A 13,811-nucleotide genomic window follows, 5' to 3' on the forward strand; every position below is an offset into this window, starting at 1 on the left:
GTTTGAACCCACACGGTTACTTTTGCTGTCCATATCTTTCGTTTCATAGTGTCCAGTGTTAAACATGCTACTTTATTGAAGCGTCTGTATCATGTGTGGTTATAGAATGAAGCGGTGACGCTGGAGTGGAGGGAGGGGGATAACAACCCGTTTCTTGCATAATCTACTGTGCTGGGATTAAAGTGTAATTTTTGTATTTTCTTGTAAACCGAAAACCATTCTTGACTCTTTTTGGACACACGCACGCACGCACACACACACACACACACACACACACACACTGAAGCCTATGTTTATCGAAGGATAATTTTGGGCCATCATAGGAGCCCAAATGTTTTCTATGTAGGCAGATCACTAGGTTGTTGGCTAGCCTAGGTTCTGAGACTGCGAGTGTGCAATGTGTTTTGAAAAGGCAAGTTTGAAGTGTTGATTTGGTTTAGCTGCCCTCTCTGGATTAGATCTGGCAGCACAATGGATGGAGTTAATAGTTCTCGGTGAGAAACAGGTTATCTGCAGAGGCTTCTCTCTTCTCATCTATCTCGCTCAGCGCAAAACCACGTCCAAATGAATCCCATTTTAGATTATGAACCCACTCACACATGTGCCGAAACTGTAGGAGCATGACAGCACTGCAGCTGGGATTTTAATTCATTTAAAAGATTTGAATCAGTTCGCTCATTCAACATTATGTTTACTTTGTAAGTACAGTAGGTGGCGACAAGTTCCTTTTGTGTTATGCGTGAGTCATTGAATCATTCGATTCGTTTGAACACCGAGTCGTTCATAAATCTTATTACGCTATTTTAAGTTTGTGTCAAGAGATCTGCTAGTCGCTACAAAAATCCCAAATGACAGCATAGTTGTCATTTTAGCCTCCATATTTGTCGACTGTTGGGCATTATTTTATCAGTTAGTATTAAAAAGTAATTTGCATAGATTTATAATAGCTACATTTTCAGCATACAACCACGAATGGCAAACCAATTCAGTTTGTTCATAAATGTGAGGCCTCCTTCAATTCAAACAGCGACTGCTTCATTGAAGGGGACGTACTCGGAGCATGTTTTCAGATCTATTCCACATTAATTGTTTTCAAGAGCTTACTTGATATGATTATTAAGTACTAAATGATTTCTGAAGAGAAGGGAATTTTCACATATCGTTCAGTTTTTCGAACAATGGCGACTGTTGTTTCTTAAAACACCGCTCGGAATTGAATAATCCTTAATCTTGTCGTTTTTAACGAGGTTACATGAGTGCATTTACAGAGGCTTTGGTCTTTTTGTCAGGTTGAAATTTAAAAGACGCATACGAACGCTGGATTATTTTAATATTTATTTCATAATTAGCGGAAAGATGAAAAGAGAAACGAGAGAGATGGGAAGGATGAAGTGAAGCTTGTTGCTACTGCTGCTCACAGACAGGTACTCGTCCCCGCGAGCGCCGCTTACGTAACCCGCTTTAGCCGCTAAAACAAACATACACAGACAGAGAGGCTGCGTCTAAAAACACACTGAGCTGCCTAGCTAGACAGCATTATAGGTAGGCTACGTCTTAATGCTCATAAGTGCTATCAGTGTAGGCACCCTCTAGGTTTTCAAACAGACAGTGCGACAATACACAGCTGTTAAGCAGAGGCCAGTGCTGTAAACCTGTAGCTAGTCAACCTTTGTTGTTGTTCTCGGGATACAGCAAGGTCTGTGTTATCACTGCCTGTTGTTTTTATCTACCTATAACACATCAGGATTGTTTGAGCAATTCAAAAGGCTGGGTATTTGAATATTTATATATATATTTGAAATTGATATGGAATTGTCCCCAAGGGGAAGTTTGACTCCATTGTGCTTTGCCACAATAATTCAAATCAAGACTGTAAATACCACACAACCAGTATTATTTTAGTAATATTTATTCTATTTTGAATTCACTATTATTTTTATATTTAACATTTTCAGATTTTAGTTTTAGTCATTTTTACATGTTTTTAATTTTTTTTATATTTATATATATATATATATATATATATATATATATATATATATATATATATATATATATATATATATATTTATTTATTTATTTATTTATTTATTTATTTTAATTAGATTTTCTATTTAGCTTAAAAGTATTTTTATTTCTGTTTCAGTAAGTCAAGCACTTTGATTTAATGAAAATTAAGAATGTTGTCTTGGCAACTAACTGATATAAGTTAATATAATATTTTCATTTCAGCTTTGTTTTAATTAGCATTTAAAAAAATGTTTTAGTTTAACAATAACACGACTGCAAAACCTCTGTCACATTAAAATGATGAATGAAACAAAACGGTGAAACGTGCATCATAAGCAAAAATAGATAAAAACAGCTAATTAAAATGTCAACAAATGATTTAAAATAAATAAAATGTGAAATAGTTGAATTGCTTGCTGAAATTTTTAAGTAAATTTCAGTGCAGATTATGCCCCCAAGCTTAACATTGTGTACTTTTTAAAACATTTTTCTTTTCTGATTTGATCCTCAGACTGTGCGCCATGGCTTCCCTTATCAGCCCTCCTCTATGGCATTCGACCCAGTCCAGAAAATCCTTGCCATCGGGACTCAGAATGGGGCTTTACGATTGTATCCTTTTCACAATGGAAATGAAATAATCTCTTGCTCTGTTTCAGGTGCAGTGTGAACCTGTCTGTAAGTATTTAGTTTCTTTGTCAGCTGTGTTATTAGTTGGTACTACTGATGCATTTAAGGGCATTGTCAAGCTAAAAACAAATTCATTAGGACATGGATGACCCATTGTTACTTTTGCCTTTCTGAAATGTGACTATATTATGCTGCACCACAATATAACAAGTTTCATCTGCTTTAAAGTGATGCCAGTTGTTGTGCTTAACTGAGTTGATCCGCTGTCATGGCTTGTCAGTCAGAGCCGTCGTAAGTCTTTTGTAAAAGGACGTTTATTGTTACTGGATTGGGATTTGGGATCATTAATACACATCACATTAGTACAGTGACTCTTTCATCACCCTCATGAATGATCCTAGTACATAAATTCAGATATTAATTATACCGAACAAGTCACTAAGGTCTATTCCCTTCTCAGAGACGGCAAAGAACTTCCTGTCTAATCAAAATCTGCATTCACACTCTGTATTCAAATAGATGGCCTTTGATTTTGAAATGAATTTCCACGTTCCCCGATTCATTCGTACACACAAAGGCATGACATTACTTTTCACAGTGATTGCGGCTCTAATTGAAAATATTTCTTCTGCTGTCACTACGGGATAATTTGCTGTCAGTCAAGTCGGAAGAACAGCTCGCTTGACACCGCCCTTTGTCAGATGTTGAATGATATTGGTGGAAGTTGATACATGTGGCGGCTTCTTTAGAAACTGATTGTCTTTTCATTTGCTCTGAGGAGTTCTGTGATACTTAGCCTCTTTGAGCGACTGTGATCAGATAAATGTCGGCTGCCGTGAGATGAGGGCAAATGAAAATCTCCCAAAGGGACTCCAAATTGTGATTAGTGCATCTTTCTTTCTTTCTTTCTTTCTTTCTTTCTTTCTTTCTTTCTTTCTTTCTTTCTTTCTTTCTTTCTTCACATCTCATCCCGAGCTATCTGCTGTGCAAAACGAATGAAGATTCAGTTGAATGGGATGGTATGAATGAAGACTTACCTTTGATTTTGTGACTGATTTTGGTCTGTGCACCTAAGCTACAAGGGTAGCGTTAGTTGACAAATCTTGGATGGACTAGCAAAAATGTGCTTGTATTTCTGGTCAGATATACATGGCACAAATCTCATAGTATTTTGTAATATTTGCAATGTTATCTCATTCATATTTGTTGATATATATTTTTTAAAATGTCTGTTTCTATTGAAAATGAAATGCAGTTGACAGCTATGTATATATATATATATATATATATATATATATATATATATATATATATATATATATATATATATATATATATATATGTATGTATATGTATATGTATATGTATATGTTTTTTAAATGAAATGAAGGAAGGATTCATTAAATTGATCACAAGTGACAGTTAAGAGTTAACATTTATATTTCAAATAAACGCTGTTCTTTTGAACTGTTGAACCCAAATATTAAGCAGTACAACTGTTTTCAACATTGATAATAGGAAATGTTACTTGAGCCCCAAATCAACATATTAGAATGATTTCTGAAGGATCATGTGACATGAAACTGTGTATGTGATGAAAATTCAGCCTTGATAAATTAAAAATGTAGGAATAAATTACATTTTAAAATAAAGTAAAATAGATTGGAGTTATTTTAAATTGTAATAATATTTTTTAGTAAAAATAAATAAATACAGCTTTGGTGATTGTAAAAATGTAAAAATCATAAAAAAAATATTTCAGACCTTTTGAACACTGGTTTACAATAAAACCCACCTAATCATTCCAATTAATTTAATCTTCTATGCAAAATTTTTTATCTAAAGTTAAAGATGCTATCATCACATTGATAAAACGTAGTCTCTTTCCAAACATATGAAAATGTTAATGTGCTAGATGCACAATTAATGTGTGAATACCTAATGAGATCACACTGGTATGTGTAGCTGTGTGTCTATAGCTGTGTGCTGCATTGCGCTGTGAAGATCTGTTTTGCAGTTGTGTAAACTTCTCCCCGGTTGAGAATGACTGAAAGTGGCAGATCAAGAGACCAGAATGGCAGAATCCTGGCAAAATCATCCTGAAGATTAGAGGAGAGTGAGGGAGAGAGAGAAGAGTCTTCAGCCTCAGGCCAGCGGGCAAATGCGCTGCGATCCCAAAAATGTTCTGCTTCCCACAGCTCACTTGCAGAAAGTGACACGGCAGTCAGATATTGAGAAAGATCAGAGACAGAAAGAGAATGTGTTTTTTTAAGCTTTGGCATCAAAAGCGTGTAAATTATTTCTGCACCACCAAATGAAACACTTCCACTGTCTACCGTTGGTCGGACAAAGATATAGTCCCACCCCCAAACTCACACCATCGGTTGAGCCAATTTTGCAGAATCTGGATTTCTTGTTGTTGTTAAGAAAATTACACAATTCTGTTTTAAACAACCTTTTATAGGCTAAGGTATTGTTATTGATGGTCTACCATTTGAATAATTAAATTGCGGGTGGTGAAATGGTGGTTATTGTGTAGCAGAAAGTTTTGGGTGGTCCTGTCATTTGAGAATTGTATTTTCAAGCGCAGAGGAGAGAGAATGGCAGACACATAACTCAACTAGCCTCGCGGGCCCCAAGACTGTGCGGCTCGCAAGCAAGATCTATTGATCAGCCTCTCAGACACACACACACACACAGACATGCACAAAGTGGTGTGATGACCTCATGGTAAAGAAGATACATTTTAAATAGTCTCCTGAGTATTTGCACTTCCTCTTTTTGCAGTATACTGTGAGATTGTTGGCTGCTATGCACAAATATGTCTCCAACACTGATTGCTGACAGTCATAATCACTGTAATTTAGAATATAACCCACTATGAGTCTGATAATTTTATTCACAATGATCATCTCTTCAAATTTAATGAGGGGTATTTATTTCTAAAGAAGATATATGTCACAATGATCAAGCCTCGTCTGCATTATAGGTTGCAGATTATTGAACAGATCATGTTCAGGGCTTGTAATGAATACACTTGTTTAATGTCACTGAAAGATATGAAGGCTGTGCAAAACCTTGCAGCTTCATCACCCAATCAGACAATATTTTTTTTCTAGGAAAATAACTTATCTCTTTTTAATATCACATCTAGTGATGTAGAACAAATTCAAGTAAGCTTTAGACATAAACAAATATTTAAAGATACTTATTTCTTTGCGGACATGAAGTCATAGGTTGACGAAAAAGGCAGAAAACAATGACATTTCTAAATTAATTTATTCATGTACTGTATACTGTTTGTTCAGACACTATTCTCATGTTTACAACCAACCGCTGAACTTCAGGCACAGGATTGTGGGATGTCATAGGCTGTGATGGACACATTTATGCTTCCTTCAAAAAAAAAACAAAAAAACAACAACAACCAGATGGTGTCATTTTATTATGTAGTATGTTATGCAAATATATCTATACTACAGAACCCAATTTCCATCTCAGAGTAAAAAGTCAAGAAGGTCAAAGAGATAGTTGTTAAATGTTGTCATTAATTAATCACCCTTATTGCATTCCAAACCCGTAAAAGTCTTCTTGTAGCTTCATAAAATGAAAAGGATTAAAAAAGGTTGAATCTTCATGTCCTTACTACCTTTCTGGGCCTTGAACATGTCAGTTCTGTTGCTGTTTTGTCTATGCAAGGTCAGAAAGCTCTCGGATTTGATAAAAAATGTCTTCCTTTGTGTTCTGAATGTGAATGAAGGTCATACAGGTTTGGAACGACATGAGTAATCAATGACAGAATTTTCATATTTGGGTGAACTATCCCTTTAAATAAAAAGGTGAAATAAGATAAATGAACAATTATGACAAAACAAAATTAATTTATTTTAAGAAATTAACACTTTTATTCAGCAAGGATTCATTAAATTGATGAATCTGACAGCAAATACTAACATATAGCATGATTTCTGAAACATCATGTGACACTGAAGACTGGAGTAATGGCTGCTGAAAATGCAGCTTTGCCATCAAAGCAATCAGTTACATTTGAAAATATCTGAAAATAGTCATTGTAAATTGGTTTACATAAGTGATGTCTTTCAAAAACAAAATTGATATCATGAGACATTAAATCTCAACCACCTTTTAATTATTATTTTTTTTTACTCTGAAGCAAAAACTGACTTCCATAGTATATTGCCTGAGAAGGCAGCATTTTTCAGCTTACAGACACAGCCGGAAACATCGATTGACCATTGGGAAATGGATATTGAAGAGTAACACACACACATTATCATCTACACATCAGCTTCGAAGGTACCTCATCTTGTCTCTAATGATTAGTAGTAGTGATGCTACACTGTTGCTAAGAATGCTGAAACTGGTGATGTGTCCCATTGTATGATTCCACATATGATATGAAATATACTGGCTGTGACATGGCTGTGGTGCTTATGTATGTGTTTTAGTACTTGTGAATTGTTTTGCTTTGAGTGTCAGGCATGTACAGCTGAGCCTAACACACACACACAGACATTGCCCGAGGATGCCTATGCCACTTCTTACGTAATCCACAGGAGCGAGGCTTATTGGCAGCAGTGTGTGTTTGTGCACAGTTGTGTGCTGTGATCGGCTCAAGCAAAGGAGTTTAAGTCCATAATGGCACAGCAGCAGCCATGTATGATTGAGTGTGTGACTGTATAACTTACTGTACTCTATAACTACAGGAAGGTCCACCAATTCAGACAAATCTGATCAGATACACTAGGCACTCAAACCTCATTGCATTCGGGATAGAATGGTACAGAAGAACCTACAGTGGATGGTGGTTTTTGAGAAATTATTGTATATTCTTAGTTATTCCACAGTGTCCACATTAGGAATGTGCAAAAATGCATAACTTTAAAATTGGCTGGCTATGGTTCACACTGTAAAAATTGTGCAAGCTAAGGGGTTGTTCACAGACCAGATGTCATGACAAGGGGTTCCTAGCACCTAGATAGAATGCAGTAGGACTGACCTTAGAGATCTTAAGATGCATTTTTTAAAGCTGAAAGAAGTTTTTAACTTGACAAATCGTCTTAATGCAATGCTCATAGCGAGAGACATTTGTGCATTTGTATTCTGACAGTAATTGTCTTGAAATTTATTGGTGAAGGCGGTGAATTTGTTGGCTGTGTCAGCGGTGCTTTAAATGGGATGCATTTAGCAACGCAAGTACTCGGAAAGGGTTTTACTATGTTGACAGTAACAGTTACCATTTTTCATGTCATACTGCTAAAAACCCTCTCTAAGAATATTTGATTTATATATATATATGTGTGTGTGTGTGTGTGTGTGTGTGTGTGTGTGTGTGTGTGTGTGTATAGTTGGTGTTTTAAATTGGATACATTATTAAAAATGTTCATTTTGTATTTATAAAATGAATTTATGTGTCATTTGTTACTTGGTTAATTTCATCCTACCTTGGTCTCTTAGGGACTCCTGAGCTATTCTTCAGTGATTTGTTTCAGGACATTGTTTCAAGTTGACTTCTCCAGTCCAACCTAATTATGCCCTCCCTCACCTCTCAAGGTCCTCAGTCACATTACTATAATGCTACACCCGCATTAATCCAGCATTTCTGCATCTGAACGTGCCCTGTCTGCATTAGGTTCACTTCAGTTCACCCCATCCTGGCCCTGGGAATTTCAAGTCTATCAGCTCATTTTTATGCTAACCTCTTCAAAAAAGCTCCTACAATACTTGCACTTTTTATTTTCTGTGTAGTAGAAATGGAATAGGCCCATCTGAAATGCTCCTCTTTTATTGCTCTTATCTAATAAGCACGGCATATATCGCAGTCCAATTCCCCTGAGGCTTGCATGAGAAAACCTCTTAATGTCAGAGACATGAAAAAGGCCTTGCGTGTGCCGGACCCGTTACCTAGTCGTCATAGAAATATGGTCTTTGTGACGTTTGCAGAGAAGCTATTAAATAATTTACAGTAAATTACCCTCCTTGTACAGTCTAGGAGTGTCGGCCGATCAGACAGGATGCAGGGCTGAACTGGATCCTCATATAAGGGCACTTGTGAGTCACCACTTTCAAGGAAATGTTGCAGAAGGATTCAAAATTGTCTTCATTTTCAGAAAACAATGCCTTTGCTTGTGATGTCTCTCAAAGTTCAGACACATGCCCTTTCCATTAAGGCAAAAAGGCAATAACAAATAACACAATAGCAAATTGCAGAGACCTGACACCAGTTTAGCAAGATAAACAGTGCAGATTGTTCACATAGAGCCAAATATTCAGATTTGTTTATTGTTTCTGACGTTGCTCTGTCTGTTTTGCACCTGCTCGCTCCTCCGTACGCCTTCTGTTTCTCTCCTTTCTGTGTACACAATAAAACAATAACTTAATTTTTTAAGTTACTAAGCTTTACTGTATTTTGCTGTGAACATGTACTGTACATTATTCAACCAGTGTATTTCCAAAGTAAAACATTTGTTAAAACTATGTTTTTCTAAGGGATAAAAAGTATAATTTATGCACTCTGTAGCTCACGGCAGATTGATCTTCAAAAGTTTAGTGACTAGTTCTTGTTGTAGTTGTTCTATATATATATATATATATATATATATATATATACAGTAGATATATATTTTCGCAGTAAATTTCTGGAAACAACAGGCAATTATAATTTTTTTTTTTTTTGGGATAAGGCTTCTGACTCATTTGGAGTTCGTCATTTAGTTTTATGCTGACAGATTGCCATCGACCAGTCGCCAGAACAGCCTTACCTCTGAGAAAACAAGGGCTAATTGTCCTGCTGTTGGTTTAGCAGCTGGACTGTGATCCTGGTAACCCCATCAGCAGTCGTGGGATTCAATGCATGTAACACCCATGAGATGGCCTTTGATCATTAAGTACTACCATCCAAGTCCCTAAATGGACCTCATGGCAAGAGTGGCTTTCAGCCAAACACACGCTGTACTGGAGTGTGTGGTACCAGTTGTGACCTTGACAGAGAGGTAGTGTGGGTGCGCAGGTCAAACCACTCTCTATTTTTCTCTCTTTCTGCATTCACGCTTTCCTGTGGGCTGAGAACCACTAACATCAAGCGCTAACAGCAGAAATATCCTTCTCTTTCATGCTCTCTTTCTCTGCCTGTTCCTCCCACTCGTTGTTTTATAATTTCTGTAGCTTTATCTTAGCTTTTCATTCCGTTACTCAGCAAAAGGAAGACCACAGTCAGCGTCATTGGGCTTTTGGAACAGCTAAATATACCTCGTCTTTGATCACACTCTTAACTGTGTTTGACTCCCCTTTGCCTCAGGAATTGAAAGTAAGGATATTCATATGAAAACACGGAAAGAGAGGAAAAAATCGTAATCTTTAGTTTGTTCAGCAGTGATTTCAGAAAATGGAAGTGAGTGCATACAGATCACTGGAAGTTCATGACCTTTATTCCTCAAATATTTACCAGTATTTATGGAAATCTCTGTGCTATCAGAGCAAGTCATTTTCAGTATGATCCGAGAGTCATCTAGCTTCCTCAACAATCATATCCTCGCTTCTTGGGATTTGTCACTCATATCCTAATGCCTTTTCTCCATACAGTATGTCTAATCAGCTTTTTCTTTCACAGTGCTTCTTTGTGTCGGAAGCTTATGTTAGTGTTGGTTTATATAGGTACTGGGATAAATCTGTACAGGAACATATGACAGTTTAGGGTATTGGTGATGACAGCATTTTTTTTATTTTTGGTTTATATCAAATGGGTTTGCAAAAGGTCTAAAATTGTTTGTGATTCAGTTTGATTCATCTGTATAGTTCACTGACATGCTGCATCATTTTCAGTGCTTTATTAACAAATTCTGTATAATACAGAAAACAAGAGCACTGGATGAGATGAATATTTACCTAGAATCCATTGTTGGAAACAGAACTGCTAAATGTCTTCTTTTGTTTGTCAGCAATGAACAGCTTTTAATTGCATGTGCTTCTTGTGAGCATCTCTGTACTGCAGATACACTTAAACCATATATAATCCAGTAGAAAAAAAATAAAATAAGCAGTATGTGCCAACACCTTAACTGGTAGATCTGCTAGCATAGCATACTATAAACTAAAACACTGCCACTATGGGTTTGATTTAAAGCATAGCATTCTGCTGTTGTTTTAAAATCTTACTAGATATCTGTATGTGCTTTTGCCCCATCATGGTTTTATGAACCAGTTATATTTTGCTAAGATCAACATCTTTTTCACATGGCAAAGAAGACACAGGATCTGCATTTAAGCCATGTATTTATGGCTGAATCTGTGTGCTAATTCACAATATCACACACTTTAAATCCCAAGCTCTAACACCCTTTGCACTTTCTGTATCGCACTAAATTTACGCTTGACAGAAACTCTAGAAAGATTAACATAAAAGGCTAAATAAAAAGAAGAGAGTTGACCAAATAACACATTTCTCTCTACCAGCTGTGCTATTTTACATTTTTTGCATGATTGCAATAGACTGGTATCTGTTGCCACAAACTGCTGCCTTTAGAATCTGAATTTAATTTGTTGTGCTGTTAGTCCATGAAGTACACAGTGCAATCAGTGCAGATACAATACCATGCCTCCCTTCCCCCACGTCACACACACACACGCATTATAGACGTAAGTTACTGTGATGTTAATTCCTGTCCTATGCTGAGAGCACTGCTCTACTGCTTTCATGACATCATACAGAGACCCTATAGAAGGAGAGAGAGAGAGAGAGAGAGAGAGAGAGAGAGAGAGAGAGAGAGAGAGAGAGAGAGGTACACGTGTAATGCGTGGTATGATGAGTCACCGTTTTCTTAATGCTCACACAGCTGGCATATCTTGCTCAAATGTGCACATACATACACACTCATGCTGAACCTGTGTGATTTGGGACATTTGTGGCCACAGGGATGTTTGTGTGTTTACGTCTGATTAGTTCAGATTGCTGATTAGGCTGTAATGTCAAATGTACAGGGAAGCTAGAGATGGAAGACGGGAAAGAGCAAAAGGATTGAATCGAGACAGAAGGGCAGTTATTTCAGTATTCTGAATCTTGTCACTTGTGATAGAAAGTGTGATGTGGGTGGCACTGTGTGTGTGTGTCACAGTTTAAACAGGGTTTTTGGTCCAAGTGTTGCTTTTTCTGCAACCTCCCACATGCTGCTTCTTTGGCCATGTTTGGCGAACAGCGGCCTCCTATGACAGGGCAAACACCCACACAAACAGACACACATAAACAAGGACCAGCCCAACTGAACAGTTGTTTAACAAGAATCTATACTGATCTCTCTCTCTTTCTCTCTCGCTCTCCCTCTATCATTTATGTATGTATGTACTAGGGCTGGGACAACGCGTCGAGGTCATCGATGACGTCGACGCAAAAAATACGTCGACGCAAAATATGCGCATCGATTCGTCGACCTGTTTTTATTTCTCTAATAAACGTTTGCAAAGCATTTACCTTATGTGCGCTGAATATACGCGGTGGCCGGATCAACATTCTGTCCAACGTTATATAACCAATCCAGGGGTTTTTCTGCATTGATCTTTCTTTTTGGCGGCTATCAAAGCCTTATTTGATCGGTGAGTGATGTAGAATAGAATGACTGTGCTGCACCTGACAGGGCGCGTACGAGAGAGAGCCCCGGCTGCGCGCGCACTCACAGTCTTCAGACAACACGAGCGCTTCTTGCTCTCTCTCTCCCTCGTGCATATTAATCAAAATCATTAAACACGATAGAAAAAGGGCGAAACACCCAAGTTTCACGCGCCCTCGCGCACTCACAGTCTTCAAACTACACGAGCGCTGTCTTGCTCGCTCTCTCTCTCCCTCTATCCCTCCCTCGTGCATATTAACCCCTCGTGCATATTAACCAAAATCATTAGACACGATAGAAAAAGGGCGGAACGCCAAAGTTTCAAGTGAAGCATTCGGAGATTTTTTTTTCTACATGACAGGCTGCTGGCTCCCACTGATAATTTTTATTTTATTTTTTTGGAAAAGCACTCTCGCATTAGCTTAAAGCCCTAAAGTTTACATTGGTTACTGTATTCTTTCAATTGCTCTAAACAAGTATTTTGGGTGAACTATTTTATTGAATGCTAGACATCAAGTTGTTGTTATTTTCATCTGAAAGAAGAACTTTTTTTCAGTAAGCTAGGCCCTATGTGTTCATTAAGCTTGTTTCAGTAAGCTATGTGTTTTCAAGGCTTCAAGGTTTTATTGAATGCTATCTCTATACAAGTGCAAAGTAATGCATTCTAATGGCGCTTTTCCACTACACAGTACCAGCTCGCCTCGGCTCGCCTCAGCTCGCCTCAACTCGGCTCTGTTTGGTTTTCCACTGTGTAAAAGTTGTACCTGTACCGGCTTCCAGGTACTTTTTTTCGTACCACCTCCGGCGAGGTTCCAAGCGAGCTGAGGCGAGCTGAGGCGATACTATAATGTGACGTGAAAACACAGCAGACTGCTGATTGGTCAGAGAGTATCGTCACTATTCACTGCGTCATCATTACACGCGCCAGCAATAGTATCCAGATAGTATCCAGAATAACCCCGCCATTTTTAAAAAGTTTGGCCAGAGATTGCGTGATATATCCAATATATCCCGAGGATCAAAAACAACATGCACTCGATTTCCTCCATTGTCCTGTGTGTGTGGGTAGCGGGTGGGTGTCGCGTAGAAGATTACGTCACGGCAGTTTCCTGCAGCGTCGCTATGACAACCAGGTACTATTGTGGAGGTACTATCTGCAATGGAAAACGGAGCGAAAAGCGAGCCGAGCCGAGGCGAATCGAGTCGAGTCGAGCTGGTACTGGTAATGGAAAAGCGCCATTAGTCAGTCTTTTATTTTGTAATTTTAAGAGCAATAAACATATATTGCAATGTTAAGGAATTCATGTTTTTTTCATTCAGATATGTAAATCAACATGTATAAATTGTTAGTAGTCAATTAATGGGGAGATAATCGAAATCGAATCGGTCTGAAAAATTAATTGTTAGATTAATTGATGCATCGAAAAAATAATCGCTAGATTAATCGTTTAAAAAATAATCGTTTAAAGTAGCATCTATCTGTCGTTCTGTCAATCGGTGTATCATTCTATCATTTTATCTTTCTGTTTTTCTGTTTATCGTTTTGTTAACTAA

The 13,811-nt window shown here is 37.5% G+C and overlaps 1 protein-coding gene across 3 annotated transcripts in view; it reads left to right on the forward strand.

The window, feature by feature from the left end:
• The window catches only part of stxbp5a (syntaxin binding protein 5a (tomosyn)), a 70,511-nt gene that overhangs the window by 997 nt on the left and 55,703 nt on the right, over window positions 1-13,811 (forward strand). For all 3 annotated transcript variants that reach the window (XM_059512622.1, XM_059512623.1, XM_059512624.1), the window contains exon 2: window positions 2,522-2,619. In XM_059512622.1, coding sequence (XP_059368605.1) covers window positions 2,522-2,619 — 98 coding nt within the window. The remainder of the gene's footprint in view (window positions 1-2,521; window positions 2,620-13,811) is intronic.

The sequence above is a fragment of the Carassius carassius genome, chromosome 27 (genome assembly GCF_963082965.1).
Source record: "Carassius carassius chromosome 27, fCarCar2.1, whole genome shotgun sequence".
NCBI lineage: Eukaryota > Metazoa > Chordata > Actinopteri > Cypriniformes > Cyprinidae > Carassius > Carassius carassius.